This window comes from Cebidichthys violaceus, unplaced genomic scaffold, assembly GCF_023349555.1.
Source record: "Cebidichthys violaceus isolate CVI_PGR_0920_01 unplaced genomic scaffold, fCebVio1.0.p SCAF_22, whole genome shotgun sequence".
NCBI classification, from domain to species: Eukaryota; Metazoa; Chordata; class Actinopteri; order Perciformes; family Stichaeidae; genus Cebidichthys; species Cebidichthys violaceus.
The window spans coordinates 11,312,234-11,332,839 of NW_027176395.1; the positions used below are offsets into that span (position 1 = coordinate 11,312,234).

General features: G+C 34.5%; 2 protein-coding genes across 21 annotated transcripts in view; one reads left to right on the top strand and one right to left on the bottom strand.

The window, feature by feature from the left end:
• Positions 1 to 15,855, top strand: part of si:ch211-266g18.10 (trichohyalin) — a 29,822-nt gene extending 13,967 nt beyond the window's left edge. For 3 of the 20 annotated variants that reach the window (XM_068717920.1, XM_068717916.1, XM_068717917.1), the window contains 47 exons: positions 348 to 398; positions 673 to 738; positions 988 to 1,083; positions 1,252 to 1,347; positions 1,757 to 1,807; positions 2,082 to 2,147; positions 2,397 to 2,492; positions 2,661 to 2,756; positions 3,166 to 3,216; positions 3,490 to 3,555; positions 3,969 to 4,019; positions 4,464 to 4,559; positions 4,809 to 4,859; positions 5,092 to 5,157; positions 5,568 to 5,618; positions 5,903 to 5,968; positions 6,237 to 6,332; positions 6,675 to 6,770; positions 7,020 to 7,070; positions 7,303 to 7,368; positions 7,779 to 7,829; positions 8,114 to 8,179; positions 8,448 to 8,543; positions 8,886 to 8,981; positions 9,231 to 9,281; positions 9,487 to 9,552; positions 9,665 to 9,733; positions 9,837 to 9,884; positions 9,966 to 10,013; positions 10,094 to 10,135; positions 10,221 to 10,289; positions 10,455 to 10,502; positions 10,680 to 10,730; positions 10,850 to 10,894; positions 11,365 to 11,409; positions 11,607 to 11,639; positions 11,716 to 11,763; positions 11,874 to 11,936; positions 13,058 to 13,105; positions 13,311 to 13,352; positions 14,003 to 14,050; positions 14,144 to 14,185; positions 14,287 to 14,331; positions 14,421 to 14,462; positions 14,541 to 14,585; positions 14,672 to 14,707; positions 14,840 to 15,855. In XM_068717920.1, the coding sequence (XP_068574021.1) occupies positions 348 to 398; positions 673 to 738; positions 988 to 1,083; positions 1,252 to 1,347; positions 1,757 to 1,807; positions 2,082 to 2,147; positions 2,397 to 2,492; positions 2,661 to 2,756; positions 3,166 to 3,216; positions 3,490 to 3,555; positions 3,969 to 4,019; positions 4,464 to 4,559; positions 4,809 to 4,859; positions 5,092 to 5,157; positions 5,568 to 5,618; positions 5,903 to 5,968; positions 6,237 to 6,332; positions 6,675 to 6,770; positions 7,020 to 7,070; positions 7,303 to 7,368; positions 7,779 to 7,829; positions 8,114 to 8,179; positions 8,448 to 8,543; positions 8,886 to 8,981; positions 9,231 to 9,281; positions 9,487 to 9,552; positions 9,665 to 9,733; positions 9,837 to 9,884; positions 9,966 to 10,013; positions 10,094 to 10,135; positions 10,221 to 10,289; positions 10,455 to 10,502; positions 10,680 to 10,730; positions 10,850 to 10,894; positions 11,365 to 11,409; positions 11,607 to 11,639; positions 11,716 to 11,763; positions 11,874 to 11,936; positions 13,058 to 13,105; positions 13,311 to 13,352; positions 14,003 to 14,050; positions 14,144 to 14,185; positions 14,287 to 14,331; positions 14,421 to 14,462; positions 14,541 to 14,585; positions 14,672 to 14,707; positions 14,840 to 14,922 (2,891 nt within the window). In that variant the 3' untranslated portion in view covers positions 14,923 to 15,855. The remainder of the gene's footprint in view (positions 1 to 347; positions 399 to 672; positions 739 to 987; positions 1,084 to 1,251; positions 1,348 to 1,756; positions 1,808 to 2,081; positions 2,148 to 2,396; positions 2,493 to 2,660; positions 2,757 to 3,165; positions 3,217 to 3,489; positions 3,556 to 3,968; positions 4,020 to 4,463; positions 4,560 to 4,808; positions 4,860 to 5,091; positions 5,158 to 5,567; positions 5,619 to 5,902; positions 5,969 to 6,236; positions 6,333 to 6,674; positions 6,771 to 7,019; positions 7,071 to 7,302; positions 7,369 to 7,778; positions 7,830 to 8,113; positions 8,180 to 8,447; positions 8,544 to 8,885; positions 8,982 to 9,230; positions 9,282 to 9,486; positions 9,553 to 9,664; positions 9,734 to 9,836; positions 9,885 to 9,965; positions 10,014 to 10,093; positions 10,136 to 10,220; positions 10,290 to 10,454; positions 10,503 to 10,679; positions 10,731 to 10,849; positions 10,895 to 11,364; positions 11,410 to 11,606; positions 11,640 to 11,715; positions 11,764 to 11,873; positions 11,937 to 13,057; positions 13,106 to 13,310; positions 13,353 to 14,002; positions 14,051 to 14,143; positions 14,186 to 14,286; positions 14,332 to 14,420; positions 14,463 to 14,540; positions 14,586 to 14,671; positions 14,708 to 14,839) is intronic. The other 17 variants (XM_068717900.1, XM_068717905.1, XM_068717901.1 and 14 more) reach the window with 17 other exon arrangements.
• Positions 15,856 to 18,583: 2,728 nt separating this feature from the next.
• Positions 18,584 to 19,869, bottom strand: fabp7a (fatty acid binding protein 7, brain, a). The gene is given in 5 exon segments (XM_068717973.1): positions 18,584 to 18,880; positions 19,166 to 19,267; positions 19,350 to 19,456; positions 19,459 to 19,521; positions 19,716 to 19,869. Coding segments are annotated over 5 exon segments (396 nt in total). The 5' UTR covers positions 19,789 to 19,869; the 3' UTR covers positions 18,584 to 18,829.
• Positions 19,870 to 20,606: the final 737 nt, after the last annotated feature.

The window sequence follows — 20,606 nt, forward strand, 5'->3', positions numbered from 1 at the left end:
ACAATATTTATGATTGATTAAAGTTGTATATCGGTCAGATTTGACCCGAACGCGACAGGAGGGTTAAAACTACTGTTTAGATAATAATAATGATATATTTATATTACATTTAAAATATGAATCTCATTTGTGACTTTGGAATTGGGTCTTAAATAATGTATTTAAGATGTTCAAAGCAATAGGTAGTAATCTGACATATCAATTGACAGAATCATCATCATTTGTTTTGTGCTGTCCTCATCTCATAGAAGACGACTTATAATCAGCATAAAGTGCTTCCATAACATGTTTAATGTGAAGCTAAGATGAGTTAATGAATGATATTTTTAAATATTCCCCAATAACAGAGGTTCCTGAAGTTTCTAAGGTGAAAGCCAAACCACAACCTGCAATGAAAGGTAAGAGCAAACTTTTATTCGTTTGTGTCAAATGTCAATTCATTTGTAAAAGTTGAATCTGATGTTTAGCTGTATAAATGCTCCATAACTTCATATCTCACCAATCTTTAATCAGAGAATTCAAGATATTATAATCTTTTTGTATACTTACACTAACTATTTATGTGTAAAGAACATAAAAAGATATATCTTTAAAGAAGGTGTCACATAATAAATACTGATCTTTGTATGAAGCTAAATCTTAAAGGCTTTTTGATGTCATATTTTCCACCAGTGGCAGCTCGTAAGGAGCCCAAAAAGGAACCAAAGGAAAAACTCAAACCTACACCTGTAAAACCAGGTAATACTAAGCCATCCATGAAGCCTACAAGCATGGCTCAAAATACTATTATGATACATGAACAGTTTTCATGACTATACAATATTTGTAAACATTAGTTGTAATTTAGAAGTGCTTACTCATAGAAAGTCCCAAAGAGAGGCCTGACTGGAGCCCAAAGAAGGCTAGATAGATTGATAGGTGGCTTTATTTCTTTCCTCAGTATATTTTATGTGAAACTGTTCAAACAGCTTTGCTTTTTAAATTCAGACGATGGACCCAAAAAGGCTGCAAGGAAGCTTGAAGTAGTCAAGAAGGAGGTTGCATCTGTTCTGAAGAAGGAACATCTCAATGTCACAAAAGCAGGTGAGACACTATGTAAAAGATCTGGTCGCAGTGATATTTTATATTAAATTGTTAGTATTTGAAGAACTTTTCAGTGACACATTAACCCAGTTGGTTGAATGGAATGAAACGAGAGACAGTCCTCACCTGAAAATGACATTGTTGGTCACTTTCTGCTGTTCATTTCAGCTGATGAACCCAAGAGGGCAGTAAAGGTGCTGAAAGCTGCAAAGAAACAGACCGTTCCTCTCCTGAAAAAGAAGCACATGAATGTTACAAAGACAGGTAAGTAACATTCCAGATTTAGTGTAATATGTGAATTTAAAGCTGCAGTGTGACTTTGTGAGTATTGCAAACAAGAGGCAATCTTTAAAATACCATGAATTAAGAGAAGAGCAGCACTTAAAACTACTGTTTAGATAATAATAATGATATATTTATATTACATTCAAAATATGAATCTCATTAGTGACTGTTAAATTTTGGAATTGGACCTTAAATAATGTATTTAGGATGTTCAAAGCAATAGGTATCAATCTCACATATCAATTGACAGATCCACCATCATTTGTTTTGTGTTGTCCTCATCTCATGGATGACAATTTATAATCTGCATTAAGTGCTTCCATTACATGTTTAATGTTAAGTTAAGATGAGTTAATGAATGATATTTTTAATTGTTTCCCAATAATAGAGGTTCCTGAAGTTTCTAAGGTGAAAGCCAAACCAGAACCTGCAATGAAAGGTAAGAGCAAACTTTTATTCATTTGTGTCAATTGTCAATTCATTTGTAAAAGTTGAATCTGATGTTTAGCTGTATAAATGCTCCATAACTTCATATCTCACCAATCTTCAATCAGAGAATTCAAGATATTATAATCTTTTTGTATACTTACACTAACTATTTATGTGTAAAGAACATAAAAAGATATATCTTTAAAGAAGGTGTTACATAATAAATACTGATCTTTATATAAATATAAATCTTAAAGGCTTTTTGATGTCATATTTTCCACCAGTGGCAGCTCGTAAGGAGCCCAAGAAGAAACCAAAGGAAAAACTCAAACCTACACCTGTAAAACCAGGTAATACTAAGCCATCCATGAAGCCTACAAGCATGGCTCAAAATACTATTATGATACATGAACAGTTTTCATGACAATACAATATTTGTAAACATTAGTTGTAATTTAGAAGTGCTTACTCATAGAAAGTCCCAAAGAGAGGCCTGACTGGAGCCCAAAGAAGGCTAGATAGATTGATAGGTGGCTTTATTTCTTTCCTCAGTATATTTTATGTGAAACTGTTCAATCAGCTTTGCTTTTTAAATTCAGACGATGGACCCAAAAAGGCTGCAAGGAAGCTTGAAGTAGTCAAGAAGGAGGTTGCATCTGTTCTGAAGAAGGAACATCTCAATGTCACAAAAGCAGGTGAGACACTATGTAAAAGATCTGGTCGCAGTGATATTTTATATTAAATTGTTAATATTTGAAGAACTTTTCAGTGACACATTAACCCAGTTGGTTGAATTGAATGAAATGAGAGACAGTCCTCACCTGAAAATGACATTGTTGGTCACTTTCTGCTGTTCATTTCAGCTGATGAACCCAAGAGGGCAGTAAAGGTGCTGAAAGCTGCAAAGAAACAGACCATTCCTCTCCTGAAAAAGGAGCACATGAATGTTACAAAGACAGGTAAGTAACATTCCAGATTTAGTGTAATATGTGAACTTAAAGCTGCAGTGTGACTTTGTGAGTATTGCAAACAAGAGGCAATCTTTAAAATACCATGAATTAAGAGAAGAGCAGCACTTAAAACTACTGTTTAGATAATAATAATGATATATTTATAATGCATTCAAAATATGAATCTCATTAGTGACTGTTTTATTTTGGAATTGGACCTTAAATAATGTTTTTAAGCTGTTCAAAGAAATAGGTAGTAATCTGACATATCCATTGACAGAATCATCATCATTTGTTTTGTGTTGTCCTCATCTCATGGATGACAATTTATAATCTGCATTAAGTGCTTCCATTACATGTTTAATGTGAAGCTAAGATGAGTTAATGAATGATATTTTTAAATATTCCCCAATAATAGAGGTTCTTGAAGTTTCTAAGGTGAAAGCCAAACCAGAACCTGCAATGAAAGGTAAAAGCAAACTTTTATTCATTTGTGTCAATTGTCAATTCATTTGTAAAAGTTGAATCTGACGTTTAGCTGTATAAATGCTCCATAACTTCATATCTCACCAATCTTTAATCAGAGAATTCAAGATATTTTAATAATTGTGTATACTTAACTAACTATTTATGTGTAAAGAACATAAAAAGATATATCTTTAAGGAAGGTGTTACATAATAAATACTGATCTTTATATAAATATAAATCTTAAAGGCTTTTTGATGTCATATTTTCCACCAGTGGCAGCTCGTAAGGAGCCCAAGAAGGAACCAAAGGAAAAACTCAAACCTACACCTGTAAAACCAGGTAATACTAAGCCATCCATGAAGCCTACAAGCATGGCTCAAAATACTATTATGATACATGAACAGTTTTCATGACAATACAATATGTGTAAACATTAGTTGTAAATTACAAATGCTTACTCATAGAAAGTCCCAAAGAGAGGCCTGACTGGAGCCTAAAGAAGGCTAGATAGATTGATGTGTTTCCTTTGTTCAGTCAGTGTAACCATATGTCAACTTTAAGCTGCATTGTGACTTTGAGTATCACAAACAATAGGCAAGCTTTAAAATATCAAGTGAAAGATAAAATTTCACTATCTTTTATATTATTGTCCTTATTTAAAAAGAAGTATTACATAACGTGCTACCATTACATGTTTAATGTGAAACTAAGATGAGTTTATGAAATATATTTTGAACATTCCCCAATAACAGAGGTTCCTGAAGCTCCTAAGGTGAAAGCCAAACCAGAACCTGCAAAGAAAGGTAAGAACATGCTTGTATTCTTTGGTGTCAATTGTCGATTCATTTGTAATTTGTTATTTAGCTGTGCAGATGCTCCAATATCTTACCAATTTTTTATCAGACTTTTCAAGGATGAAAATACACACAAAAATTACGCTTTTCATGTTTGCTAACATAAAACATACTTGTGGTTAGTATTTGATGCATTTTGCAGTGGCCCAGTTGTTTAAATGCACTGAAAAGAGAGACTGTCCTCACCTGAAAACAATAGTATTGGTCACTTGTTTCTCAAATAGTCTTCCACAAAAATCACATTATAATCACATAATCTGTTGTATATATTTTCATACATTCTTTCAGCTACATTGCGAGATACGACAGACTTCACCTGCAATACCATGTGAAATTAAATAAAAATGAAATAGTACCTGAAATTGTAGCATCATTTTCTGCTGTTCATTTCAGCTGATGAACCCAAAAGGGCAGTAAAGATGCTGAAAGCTGCAAAAAAACAGACAGTTCCTGTTCTGAAAAAGGAGCACATGAATGTTACAAAGACAGGTAAGTAACAGAGTGACTGTAACCACATGTTAACTTTAAGCTAGTGTATGTGAGGTCATGAACAAAACAACTTGATATGTATCAATCTGACATATCAAGTATCAAATCCAACCATATTTTAACAGAGCGTTGTCCTTGACTCGTACAGTCAACTAGAATTACTGTCTGCATAAAGTGCTACCATTACATGTTTAATGTGAAGCTAAGATGAGCTAATGAATGATATTTTTAAATATTCCCCAATAACAGAGGTTCCTGAAGTTTCTAAGGTGAAAGCCAAACCACAACCTGCAATGAAAGGTATACAGAATGTATTTGTAAAAGTATCTTAAATCTGATGTTTTCAGTTTAGTTGCTCAATAACCTAATATCTCAATAATCAATCCAACCAATACGACAATTAAACGTAACCATATTCCAGATATAATGCATATTTTTTGTAAACTGACTTTTTATGTGTTTTACACATAAAAAGTTACATATCCAAGGAAAGTGTCACATAATAAATACTGATCTTTATCAATTCCACCAGTGGCAGCTCGTAAGGAGCCCAAGAAGGAACCAAAGGAAAAACTCAAACCTACACCTGTAAAACCAGGTAATACTAAGCCATCCATGAAGCCTACAAGCATGGCTCAAAATACTATTATGATACATGAACAGTTTTCATGACAATACAATATGTGTAAACATTAGTTGTAAATTACAAATGCTTACTCATAGAAAGTCCCAAAGAGAGGCCTGACTGGAGCCTAAAGAAGGCTAGATAGATTGATGTGTTTCCTTTGTTCAGTCAGTGTAATCATATGTCAACTTTAAGCTGCATTGTGACTTTGAGTATCACAAACAATAGGCAAGCTTTAAAATATCAAGTGAAAGATAAAATTTCACTATCTTTTATATTATTGTCCTTATTTAAGAAGTATTACATAACGTGCTACCATTACATGTTTAATGTGAAACTAAGATGAGTTTATGAAATATATTTTGAACATTCCCCAATAACAGAGGTTCCTGAAGCTCCTAAGGTGAAAGCCAAACCAGAACCTGCAAAGAAAGGTAAGAACATGCTTGTATTCTTTGGTGTCAATTGTCGATTCATTTGTAATTTGTTATTTAGCTGTGCAGATGCTCCAATATCTTACCAATTTTTTATCAGACTTTTCAAGGATGAAAATACACAAAAGAATTACGCTTTTCATGTTTGCTAACATAACACATAAAACGTTTTGTGTGTTCCACACAAAAACAGTTATACAATCCAATAAAATGTCATATAATAAATACTGATCTTAATAAAAAGCTAAATCTTTAAGGCTTTTTGATGTCATATTTTCCACCAGTGGATGTTCTCAAGGAGCCCAAGAAGGAACCAAAGGAAAAAATCAAACCTAAACCTGTAATACCAGGTAATGCAAATCCATCCATAGAGCCATACTGCTAGCATGGCTCAAAATACTGTTGTCACACATGAACAGTTTTCATGACTATACAATATTTGAAAACTTTAGGTGTACTTTAAAAGTACTTACTCATATAGAGTCCATAAGAGAGGCTTGACTGGAGCCTAAAGAAGGCTAAATTGATTTATATGTTTCTTTTGTTCAATGAAGGCTATATTTCTCTCCTCAGTATAATTTAAATGAAATAATTAAATTTTCTTTCTGTTTTTTACAGATGCTGGACCCAAAAAGGCTGCAAGGAGGATTAAAGTAGTCAAGAAGGAGGTTTCTTCTGTCCTGAAGAAGGAACATCTTAACATTACAAAAGCAGGTGAGATAATACAGTATGTAAAAGATCTGGTAAAAGTGATATTTTACACTTGTGGTTAGTATTTGATGAATTTTGCAGTAGCCCAGTTGTTTAAATGCACTGAAAATAGAGACTTTCCTCACCCGAAAACAATAGTATTGGTCACTTGTTCAAACGGCTTAAAACAATCTGTTTCTTCCACAAAAATCACATTATAATCACATAATCTGTTGTATATATTTTCATACATTCTTTCAGCTACATTGCGAGATACGACAGACTTCACCTGCAATACCATGTGAAATTAAATAAAAATGAAATAGTACCTGAAATTGTAGCATCATTTTCTGCTGTTCATTTCAGCTGATGAACCCAAAAGGGCAGTAAAGATGCTGAAAGCTGCAAAAAAACAGACAGTTCCTGTTCTGAAAAAGGAGCACATGAATGTTACAAAGACAGGTAAGTAACAGAGTGACTGTAACCACATGTTAACTTTAAGCTAGTGTATGTGAGGTCATGAACAAAACAACTTGATATGTATCAATCTGACATATCAAGTATCAAATCCAACCATATTTTAACAGAGCGTTGTCCTTGACTCGTACAGTCAACTAGAATTACTGTCTGCATAAAGTGCTACCATTACATGTTTAATGTGAAGCTAAGATGAGCTAATGAATGATATTTTTAAATATTCCCCAATAACAGAGGTTCCTGAAGTTTCTAAGGTGAAAGCCAAACCACAACCTGCAATGAAAGGTATACAGAATGTATTTGTAAAAGTATCTTAAATCTGATGTTTTCAGTTTAGTTGCTCAATAACCTAATATCTCAATAATCAATCCAACCAATACGACAAATAAACGTAACCATATTCCAGATATAATGCATATTTTTTGTAAACTGACTTTTTATGTGTTTTACACATAAAAAGTTACATATCCAAGGAAAGTGTCACATAATAAATACTGATCTTTATCAATTCCACCAGTGGCAGCTCGTAAGGAGCCCAAGAAGGAACCAAAGGAAAAACTCAAACCTACACCTGTAAAACCAGGTAATACTAAGCCATCCATGAAGCCTACAAGCATGGCTCAAAATACTATTATGATACATGAACAGTTTTCATGACAATACAATATGTGTAAACATTAGTTGTAAATTACAAATGCTTACTCATAGAAAGTCCCAAAGAGAGGCCTGACTAGAGCCTAAAGAAGGCTAGATAGATTGATGTGTTTCCTTTGTTCAGTCAGTGTAATCATATGTCAACTTTAAGCTGCATTGTGACTTTGAGTATCACAAACAATAGGCAAGCTTTAAAATATCAAGTGAAAGATAAAATTTCACTATCTTTTATATTATTGTCCTTATTTAAGAAGTATTACATAACGTGCTACCATTACATGTTTAATGTGAAACTAAGATGAGTTTATGAAATATATTTTGAACATTCCCCAATAACAGAGGTTCCTGAAGCTCCTAAGGTGAAAGCCAAACCAGAACCTGCAAAGAAAGGTAAGAACATGCTTGTATTCTTTGGTGTCAATTGTCGATTCATTTGTAATTTGTTATTTAGCTGTGCAGATGCTCCAATATCTTACCAATTTTTTATCAGACTTTTCAAGGATGAAAATACACAAAAGAATTACGCTTTTCATGTTTGCTAACATAACACATAAAACGTTTTGTGTGTTCCACACAAAAACAGTTATACAATCCAATAAAATGTCATATAATAAATACTGATCTTAATAAAAAGCTAAATCTTTAAGGCTTTTTGATGTCATATTTTCCACCAGTGGATGTTCTCAAGGAGCCCAAGAAGGAACCAAAGGAAAAAATCAAACCTAAACCTGTAATACCAGGTAATGCAAATCCATCCATAGAGCCATACTGCTAGCATGGCTCAAAATACTGTTGTCACACATGAACAGTTTTCATGACTATACAATATTTGAAAACTTTAGGTGTACTTTAAAAGTACTTACTCATATAGAGTCCATAAGAGAGGCTTGACTGGAGCCTAAAGAAGGCTAAATTGATTTATATGTTTCTTTTGTTCAATGAAGGCTATATTTCTCTCCTCAGTATAATTTAAATGAAATAATTAAATTTTCTTTCTGTTTTTTACAGATGCTGGACCCAAAAAGGCTGCAAGGAGGATTAAAGTAGTCAAGAAGGAGGTTTCTTCTGTCCTGAAGAAGGAACATCTTAACATTACAAAAGCAGGTGAGATAATACAGTATGTAAAAGATCTGGTAAAAGTGATATTTTACACTTGTGGTTAGTATTTGATGAATTTTGCAGTAGCCCAGTTGTTTAAATGCACTGAAAAGAGAGACTTTCCTCACCCGAAAACAATAGTATTGGTCACTTGTTCAAACGGCTTAAAACAATCTGTTTCTTCCACAAAAATCACATTATAATCACATAATCTGTTGTATATATTTTCATACATTCTTTCAGCTACATTGCGAGATACGACAGACTTCACCTGCAATACCATGTGAAATTAAATAAAAATGAAATAGTACCTGAAATTGTAGCATCATTTTCTGCTGTTCATTTCAGCTGATGAACCCAAAAGGGCAGTAAAGATGCTGAAAGCTGCAAAAAAACAGACAGTTCCTGTTCTGAAAAAGGAGCACATGAATGTTACAAAGACAGGTAAGTAACAGAGTGACTGTAACCACATGTTAACTTTAAGCTAGTGTATGTGAGGTCATGAACAAAACAACTTGATATGTATCAATCTGACATATCAAGTATCAAATCCAACCATATTTTAACAGAGCGTTGTCCTTGACTCGTACAGTCAACTAGAATTACTGTCTGCATAAAGTGCTACCATTACATGTTTAATGTGAAGCTAAGATGAGCTAATGAATGATATTTTTAAATATTCCCCAATAACAGAGGTTCCTAAAGTTTCTAAGGTGAAAGCCAAACCACAACCTGCAATGAAAGGTATACAGAATGTATTTGTAAAAGTATCTTAAATAACCTAATATCTCAATAATGAATCCAACCAATACGACAATTAAACGTAACCATATTCCAGATATAATGCATATTTTTTGTAAACTGACTTTTTATGTGTTTTACACATAAAAAGTTACATATCCAAGGAAAGTGTCACATAATAAATACTGATCTTTATCAATTCCACCAGTGGCAGCTCGTAAGGAGCCCAAGAAGGAACCAAAGGAAAAACTCAAACCTACACCTGTAAAACCAGGTAATACTAAGCCATCCATGAAGCCTACAAGCATGGCTCAAAATACTATTATGTTACATGAACAGTTTTCATGACAATACAATATTTGTAAGCAAAGTTTTGCTGCTGACAGAACAAGAGGGCACTCCCAGAAATGCCTCTTTGGTGAAACAGAGAGTCAAAATAGTTCCTATGAAAAAAGGTAAATTACTTTTCTTTTATATGTTTTATCAGATTCAGATTTTTCCATGTTTTAGTGGGTTGAGTCTATGAGCCTAAGCCTACACTTATTTATTTGTTTTCAGAAGTCAAGGCACCCACAGAGAAAGTCAAAGCATTTTCTGCAAAGACAGGTAAGGCACATTTTAAACATTATATATCACCAAAATATTTGTCATCAAGGTTTGTTTGATTAATAAATATGTTTTCTTTAGCGGCTGACGTTTCAAAACAGAAGCCTAAACCAGTTCTAACAAAGAGAGGTGAGGCACATGCTTGTATTTAGCTTTATCATTTTTCATCTTATTTTCTGGAATGACAAACCTAAAATGTTCTGACACAGAACCTGCTCCACTCAAGACAAAACCAGTCCCAGTAGTCAAAGGTAAGAGGACGCTAATCAACATTAATGTTTATGTTTAAATAATAAAGCAATTAGTTTTCCTACTCATTCACTTTTTTTCTCACAGCAGCAGAAGTACCGCACAAAAATGTTTCAATAACAAAGGAGAAAGTGAAGGTTGTGCCACTAAAGAAAGGTATATCTTTTTGTTTACACACTAATTCCACTATGCCTTTTATTATTTAAAGTGCTAACTGCTCAACATCCATTTATGAGTTTTGAATTTAAAATAAACTGGTGCTTTCCATTTTCATCTTTTTATTTAACGGTATCTTTTCACACAATATTTTCTTTTTCATAGTGCCTGTAACTCCAAAAGAGAAAGTTAAACCAGCACCAACCAAAAAAGGTAGTGACAGAGATTAAATTAGTTTTATCAAACAAATATAATCATATTCATATCATACCTAATTTATATGAAATGTGAAAAAATTACTATAATATTATTTACTAAGTAGTTTTTTTATTTTGAAATGAGCTATAATCACATTAACAACTTTTATATTTTTGTTGTTATTTGCTTTAGAAGCTGAGGTTCTCAAGGAGAAGAAGGCCGAGCCAGTGACTCCCACAAAAGGTTTGTTTTTCTCCATTCATTTCCCAATGCATTCATCTCTCTTTTGTTTTTAATCAGTTTACTTTGTTGTTTCACTGAACTGTACACATTGGAATTAATCGGGCCGTGTATTTCTCTAGCACCTGTTATCAAAGCTAAACCTAAATCTGCTGAAAAGAAGAAAGGTATGCAGCAGACGTGTGTTTCTGTAGTTCTTTTGTAGCTATTAGTATATGTGGCTGCTGATGAAATGCTCATACAGACTCCGTGCTTTATTTCCACATAATGACTCAGAACAGTAATATCATCATTGATATAATTTGTTGAGGAAACTGACATAAATATGTTGGTACGTTAGTGTTATGTGAAAACTGATTTTATGTAATTTTCATCATTGTCAATTTGGTCACTTTTCATGGTTAAACATGACTTGAAAATGTACATGCTTCAATGTTGGCTTACAAGTTTATTCTAATGAATTGTGATTTCCACAAAAAAAAGATATATTGAAAATGATATTTTGGAGATGCATGTTTTTCACACTGCAGAGATGACATGCTTTATCCAAGATGCATTGTGTGTGATCAGTTTTCTAGGCTTGTAGCTTTTCAAATAGATTTATTGTGACATTTCTCCTCCTTTCTTTTTAATATAGAAGCTGTTGTAAAAGAAAAGGCAAAGGCAAAAACCTCACAGAAAGGTGCTGATTAGTTGCACATAGTGTGGCTGCATTTTCCACTTTTCAGATTAAGAGAATGTAAAATAAAAGCAAGATTTCCAGAAAAAGCAGACATCTTAAATCAAATTGTTAAGAAATGTGGTGTAGTTTAAGAACATCTGTCGAAAAGCAAGTTTAATCACGCCACTTATTTTATTTTTCTTCTTCTTTCTCTTTAGAACCTAAGACCAAGACAGTTCTTGTCAAAAAAGGTAATGCCGATACAATCCATCATTATTTGGCAAAAGCTTAACGATCCTTAACACAAATCATTTTCATTACACTCAGCACCTGAGGTAACAAAGGAGAAGCCTAAGCCAGCTCATGAGAAGAAAGGTAAGTGTCAACAAAAAAAATCATAGACAAGACACAGTATTTTATATTTATTTTTAAATTGTGAAAAGTCACAATTTAAAAATAGTTTGTTTTTTTCATTTATGAATTAGCTCCTTCTAAAACTGAGGATGACACAAAGAAGGAACAGGTCAAATCACTCCTAAAGAAGAAAGGTAGCCTGCACTGGATTTTCTGTGTTTGGTATCAAATAATTAGACAACTAATTATGTATTACTGTTGTGTTACTTCAGTAACCATAACAGATGACAAAGCTTACTGAGTATCAACAAATGCTTACATTCTTATATACTCAGAGCCTACAATGCCAAAGGGGAAAGTCAAACCAAAAGGTACCACGGTCATGTTTGGTGACAAATGTACTATAAAAAAATAGCATTTTTCTTCAATAAGCTGTAATTACAGAGTATTGTCACAAATAAACATGCATTAATTACCTTTTCTCCCAGCATTGCTGAGGAAAAAGGCCAAACCAGTCCATGTAAAGAAAGGTACATTAGTCGTGCTTCAGTTGGAGCAGTAATCCATATGTGACATTATAATTATAGCAATCTAGTCAGTGTAGGTCAATTTATTGTGTAAAAGCTTTGATTGGATTGCCCAGGAGAGAAACAAGCATTTTGCCTATGAGATCCACAATAAATCAACATTATGTATCATAAATGGAAAGTGATTTCACTGCATGAGCACAATAGGCAAACTGTTGTTTCTATACAGTGATTCTGAGGAATACTGACTGCTTGTTTAGACAGGTGTAGTTCTGCAAAGCATTGCATACACAGATGTTCTTAGGCTTTTATAACTCAACGCTCTTAGATTTTAAAACAATAAAGAGCTGAGATTCCACAGCAAACGCCACCAACCCATCAAAAATGAACAATGTGCTATAAACGTTGAGATGTGTGGAACGTATCTGGACGCTTCATTCTCTGCATTTCTAAATGCAGAGAATAAATGCAAAAATAGATAATAAATGCAGAGAATATGAAATAGACATTGCATCGAACTAGAAGCATCAAAAGTGGACAAACCAACAATAGTTAAGTGACAAAAAGGTACAAATCAATATGTATCTGTTCAACAGAGATGCACTTTTTAAAACTAATTACTGCTTTCTAGTTGTAGATCCCTCATGCTCTGCAAGCTGCTTTTAGAGATTAAATTCATCTTGTTGTTGCAATGATGTGGCCACAGCTGCAATATGCATTGTTGGAAAATAGTGGCTTCCGCTCTCAAGTTCTGTGTCCCACCTGACCTTGTAGTTTCCCTTTTGCAGAACTGGAGACTTCTAAAGAAAAGGACAAACTTGCTGCAGTGAAGAAAGGTAAAGTGTTTAGTACAATGACAATTGTATATTATTTCACAGTTATTTAGATCAATTAATTATGGAACAAGCCAGGAGTCAATTAGATATGTATTTGAGGCTACGTTATCAGTCTATTATACTGTATGTGCTGCAACTCTACCGCCAGAAATACTTCCACACATAAAAGAACTGAATCAATTGCATTTCCTTCCTTATGATGCAGCCATTTCAAGGGAAAAGGCCAAACTAGCCCGTGTGAAGAAAGGTACATTTGTGGTGCTTCATTAGACGCAGCTCTTTATGCAACTACGTTACCTTCGTGGTATTCAGACTACAACATGTAATCTGAAGGCTGAGAATATTTTCCTGCTGAATGTGAAAATGTCTATGAGTCCTTTATAGAAAACATCTAAAATTAAGATTTGTACAAATTTGTATTCAGCAAGAAACTATTTTGCTATAGGTTTATAGACAATTATTTACAGAATACTACGATACAGATAGTTTGTCTATAAACCATACATGATACATCGTAGGTTTATAGACAACAAGTGTATAGTTGAGCAATATTATCCAGTATCTTACTGAACACGCATGCTGGTAGCTTTAACAATCCTAAGAAGTCTCTTGGTGCTGATGTTCTCACTGTTTGCTTTGCCATTGGACCTTAAACATGTCCTTCCATAACAACATATACGTTTGAAATAAATGAGCCACAGCCAATGTCATTCTGGAACTAGAAAAACATGCATATATGCTAACCTGGCTTACACAGGCAAGAAAGAAAGGCCCTTTAACTTTCACGGAGCTGTAAAATTAAACAAAAAAAATTACTTTTTTTGTGCCTGGCAATGAAACTATGTTGTAATTGTCCATTTCTTGCCTACTTGTGTTCGTTTCATATTTGTGAAACAGCGTATGAGGTTCTAAAAGAAAAAGTCAAACCCACTGCACCAAAGAAAGGTACAGCATACAACCAGCTTTAAGTAGTGTTTGAATACTTCAATACATCTACGATATGCTGGAAAATTATGGAAACTTTGTGATTTATTGCAGAGGTCAGAGTTCGTAAAGAAAAACCAGAGCCTCTAAAAAAAGGTATCTTGATTGTTAAGAAACTGCCTTTGTGACCGTTTATAGTACACCTGCTAGCCTACTGTACACTGGAGACAAAAATAACTATTATTTATTTATTTTAGAAAAAACTGTTGAGAAGAGGGCAACCAAAGAAGAGAAAGCTAAAGGTACAGTACAGCAGTTGTTGTCTATTCTGCGGGAAGTGGTTTTCTTTGACTAATAATTATTATTAATCTGGTGTATTGTCTATTTACAGAGGACAGAGTTCTTAAAGAGATACAGGAGCCAGCAAAGAAAGGTAAAACTGTTTGTTAAGCAACTCAATTCTGAATCTTCTAACTTTATATGAACCCAAAAAATACTCTTTTTGTTGTAGAAAGATCTGTTGAGAAGAAAGTTGCCACGGAGGAGAAATTAAAAGGTAGTCTACTGTATAGGAAAGCAGTAATTTAGAGTAATATATCCCTGTATTGTTTTATGATTAACATTTACTTCTTATTTTGATAGCTGAGCCTTCTGTATCAGACAGCTTTCAAATTGAAGGTAAGTACGAAGTCGCCTCTCACAACCGAAATATCACACAAGTGTGCAAATTGCATGTACGGTCTACTTCCAGGATGCCAGAGAGAGGCGAGGAACACAGTGTACTGAACTGTATTGTTCTGTCCTCCACAGAAGAGCCCTACTTCCAGTGTTTCTTTGTGGACGAGGACGAGGCCCAATTTCCTTTCTACGCCTTCTCACCGCTACAGATTTGAAGCTTCAGTCTGAATCCAGTCTGAGGTTTACAATTTAGTCAATTTTACTGATAATGACGAGGTCAGGTCATGCCCTGAGCTGCTGAAACGCAGCCTGCTGTTCACTGCTGGTTTTCATGAGAAAACCCCTGGACAGCAAAAGATGATGATGGGGGATTTAATGTGACGGTCCGATTTTCTTTTACTTCCAGATTTGGTTGAGCTCTCATACCAAATACATGCAGCCAGTGTCATTCCTTTCCAATTTGTTATTTATTTTTTGTGTTCAATTGTTTTGAAAGGTGGATATCTTGAGAATGATGGAACAACATAGTATATTACCTCGGTGGATCATTCATGTAGATGCTCACAGCAACACATGCATTTTTTTTAAAGAAGGAACATACTGCTGTAAACAGGGTACAAAAACGGCCACAAATGCAGATTCAAGGCGGACAGAGGTTCAATTCCCACATTTACTTGAAAAGTGGTTAGTACAGTGATCGTACATACATTTTTATGCACCATGTGTAATTTCAGCATTTTCCTTCATTGCATTGTAGATGGCCATATTTTTTAATGCTTAACTTATCCTGCTTTTAAAGCCCTTGGATCTACAATTGGGCATTTATAGTGTTTGTGCATTATTCCATAATTCTTGATATTATTTCAGTAATTTCGAGGAAACCTTGTTTTTCACACATATTCCTCTATTTAATGAAAGGAAAGTGTTTTTCTGTTTTTGTCTACTGTCTGTTATGTGTCAAAAGGAATGACCACGCACTGTATATGAGAGCTCCCAAACGTACAGATGAAACACTACCTTTAAAGTCTTATTTAACTGCTGGCATGTGCAGCTCCTCATTTTGACATTGGCGCTAAAAACAAGCATTGCCTGTACTATGAGAATGAATAAATGACGACATGTTGGAAATGCCTTTTTCCAACTGCTCACTCTGTTTCAATTCTTCTACTTAAGGCATTTGAATTTGATGCAACTTGTTTTAGTCAATGAGAGGGTGAGTATAACACTTTTCTTGCACTGTATCAAAGATGTTTTACAAGCTGGAACATTAACAGTAAGGCACATGTGATGGATTTTTGTCACTCAAAAGGGATGTGGCTAACAGCAATTCCTTGATAGACCAAAAACTGTGTGCAAACATGTAGAAACACGATATATTGTAGTAACCTTTTGAACAGGTTCTTAACAAATATAACATGATATTAATGCATATCTTATAATATTACATCCCATTTACTGTATATACAGAAGGTAACAGGATTTATATTACATTTTACGAATATCCTGGGCTGTGATGTACAGTATGGGTTACATGATTTCAGATTGATTTCGAATACTAGTATTGGTTAAAAATTAAATCCAAGTCACATGTTCGAAATCTCTGAAGAGTATAGTATGAAAGATGATGACGTGAGCTGCGAGAATCAGCTATTTACAGGTTAATTTGAAAACCTGAATGTTATTGTTAACGTTGTTGTGTTGATATCAAGTGTAACACTGAAATGAAACATTTACATATTGGATTATATCTGCACATCATGTGATTACACTCTAAATGAATGCAGATGGCGTCACATGTTTGGGCAGATGATCTCAGATGTAAACTGGTACGTTATTTTTTGGCTTGCACCAGCTGTTGTTTACTAACGGCTCTTTAAATTTTGCTCCATATGCCGCATAGAAGACGGTTATTAGAGCTCATGGCACTAATCCCAAGTCTACTCAAAAGTAAATCCCCTTATCTTTTTTATTAGAATAATAGAAACAAACTCTTTATTAGTCCATACAGTAGATGGTGCATAAGACCCTCTGCAGTTCACAGTGAGCTCAGGCTTCTGTAACTGACTGTAACAGCTTGAGTTTATGGTGATGCTCCTTTATCACTGTTGTAGCTGTATGTTTTGTTCCCAAAATGGCAGTGGACTGTCTTTGAATATTTATTTTGAGATTTGAAGAATTTTAGTTAAAAAAAAAGATATTGTTGCTAGAATAACAGAAGGCTTTTAGATTTATAGTGACAATAGATGAATATTTGTTGGAATATCTCAGTGATGAGAGCACTGTATGTTTATCTAATAGTCCTTGAATGAAATGTGCATGATGATGTGTGTGTGTGTGTGTGTGTGTGTGTGTGTGTGTGTGTGGGGGGGGGGGGGGGGGGGGGGTGTTCTACTTTGAGAATGGCAACACTAAATACTTGAACCTATAAATCATTTGATAACAGCAACTGACAAATGTCTCTCAGTGATGTTGCGAACAGACGTTATCAAGTCATTTTTAAAAAATAATATTGTTGTAAATAGTTGAATAAGATTTATCCCCTGAACCATTACTACTGCAACTGCTCTTTAACTGCAATTAAAATCACATTATGTATCATTTGTCAATTACATCTTCTTTGTGAATAGTAGCAATTTGACATTAAAACATACATACAAGTGTTTCTTTTGTAAGTCTTGTCTTTCCAACACAAAGAGTAAGTCCATACAAACTGAAGGGGACGACAGTAGATGGTCAGTTCCTCATGCTGTATTTCCTGTTGAGGCCAGAGAGGGGTTACTACTGGTCAGTTTACACCGCTGACAGATTCCACACAAAGAGGACACTCCCTGTGCTCTCCTGGGTAGCGTATTGAGAACAAAAGAAGCTACACTAAACTATTATCTCTCACGGTTTCCCCCAAGACGGAATCTGATAATCTCCCTTTTCTACATTTTCAGTGCAATTGTGCTGCTGTGAAAATTGTTACATAAACTCGCCTGAACTTGCCTTGTAACCGTTTTCACCCTAAATACTTACATAAATGATATTGCCTGCTTTTGTGGGAATAAAGGCATTTTTTTGGCATACTGTATAACTGGAGCATAAAGACGTATATTGATTGAAATTAATTCAGTGAGCAACGGCCAAATGAGTTCCACTCCAGTTACCACAGTTTCTTTGTGTCACATGCTATTCAGAGGTGGCCAAAAACTTGGCAGCCTATGCATTGAGATAAGAAGAATGGCCACTTGTAGTCACAGTGTTCAGTAGGCAAGACACAACTCACAGGGCAGGACAGCTTGGCTTCTTAAAATGTGGGAAAGAAGGAGGATAGATGGTGGAACTTTAAAATTAACACAAAACAGCATCCTGAAGTTTATATAAATACTGTAGAACAGTTTGAGATCACAAAGGTTTACTGACAGACTCTAATCTTAGACTTTGAACTACTAACTGTGGGATATTGGATTTATCCAAACTGTTCAAATCCGGCACAGTGTCCTTTCTTAGCGCCATCTGTCATGCCAGCGGCAGCATTCAATCACGGTTGGTCCGCACCCCATCGAATGATGCCTCTACGTAATGACACCACAACTAAAACCGGATTATCCCGAGGCGTGTGACATCACCACACCTACCCCCTCCAGCTCCTAGTCTCTGACCATCTGGGGGTTACTAGAGGACATTCATTCCCATGAGTTCAATGGTCACATTGGCTGCTGCTGCGGCACGGCCGGCTCTGGCCTGCACCGTCACCCTGCAGCTGTCACCTGGAACTCACCCATAACAGGGGAAGCACTGTTCCCACAACTAAGGTTGACATATTTCAAAAGAAAAACAAACAGATAAAGTGGTACTGATGGAGCTCTCATGACTTTTAAACCATCTGAGACATTAAGGTTTAGACGAGTAGTTTATTTTTCCATTTTTAACATACACTGATCAAAACAGTTTTAGGCCCTTCACAGTCTGAAATTCTTACAAAAGATCTTACAAAAAAAGATTTCCCAAAATATGTATCTCATGTTACAATAGCAAATCAAGTGGAAAACTGCATACTGTAAAAAAACAAAACAGGAGAACACCTTGTTGATCGTTTGCAGTGCATGAATGATTTGCTCATGGAAGTGGATGGCGAAGTTAGGCTTTCTCATATGTGCGGACCGCCTGGACTCCCTCAAAAGTCAAAGTCTGGAGGTCGAGAAGAGACAAAGCAAAAGACAACCTATATTACACGATGCCAATCAAAACTTGGTTTTAATGCAAAGTCATTCATGTTGGCGGTTAAAGCAAGTTTTCTGCAGTTCATGTGGGTCATTATAACATTAACAGGCCAGGCAAAGTGCTTCACACAAGTACTTCACAATGCGAATGGCTCCATAAACTGATAAATGTAATCACAATGACAAGTACAGTTTCCTCTCACTTGTAGTTCATTTCATACTATATTAAGTTGCGTGTGTTATTTAATCTTACCGCCACCAGCTTCCCATCCTTGATTTCTCTGACAAATTTGGTCTCCTTTCCGTCCCACTTCTGCACTTGCACAAGTTTGTCTCCTTCCATGGTGAAGATAGACTGCAAGCACAAGCACAGTATAAATTTGAACCATCTCCAAATGTAAAGTCAGATTACACCCTGACTTTTTAATTCAGCTTACTTTGACATGTCGGTCATCAGCTGTAGTCTCATCAAACTCCTCTCCAAGTTTGGAGGAGATCTCAGTGTTCTTGAAGGTGCTCAGGGTTTTAACCACAACTTTGTCCCATCCTGGCAGATCACTACTGTGGGTTTGGTGACATTGCCCACTTGTCTTGTGGCAAAACCAACACCTGTCAAAAAAAGTGCCTTTAGTAGGAATACATTATCATGGTAGACATAAATTAAGACAATAACAACTATTTATTTTAGTTCTTTACTGTACTTAAAGTGAAAATATTTGAGAAAACTAAGCAACTGTCCGAGAAACACAATATTGCTCACACTAAAATCATCTTATTTCAAGCTGAAAAGTAATTTATCTTACCAAGTGCCTTCATGTATTCATCAAAGTTCTGGCTGTCGACCAGTTTCCATGTCGCGCAGAAAGCATCAACCATTTTTGCAAGTGCTATTGGTCCAGTTCGGTATGAAACAGTCAAACGGTCTCTGTGCAGGATTTCCGTGCAGTAAATCCTGCAGCGTGCCCGCCAGCCAAATTAATACTGGGACAGAAGGCGGGGACTCGAGCGGCATCGGGGAATCTGATTGGATGTTCCAAAACGCTTCGTGGGCTGTGATTGGTCATTGCAAAATGTTCACACACACAAACGCGCACCTTGTCTGCGTGATAAATATGTAAATATATACAATGTACCTTTTTCCCCCATACATTAATTTTATATATATATATATATATATAATATACGTATATATATACACGTATATATATATATATACGTATATATATATATATATATATATATATATACATATATATATATATATATATATATATATATATATACATATATATATATATATATACACATATATATATATATATATACACATATATATATATATATACACGTGTATATATATATATATATACACATATATATATATATATACGTGTATATATATATATATATACACGTGTATATATATATACACGTGTATATATATATATATACACGTGTATATATATATATATACACGTGTATATATATATATACACGTGTATATATATATATATAACGTGTATATATATATATATATATATAACACGTATATATATATACACGTATATATATATATATATATATATATATATATATATATATATATATATATCTATACACGTATATATATATACGTATATATATATATATACGTATATATGTATATATATATACACGTGTATATATATATATAT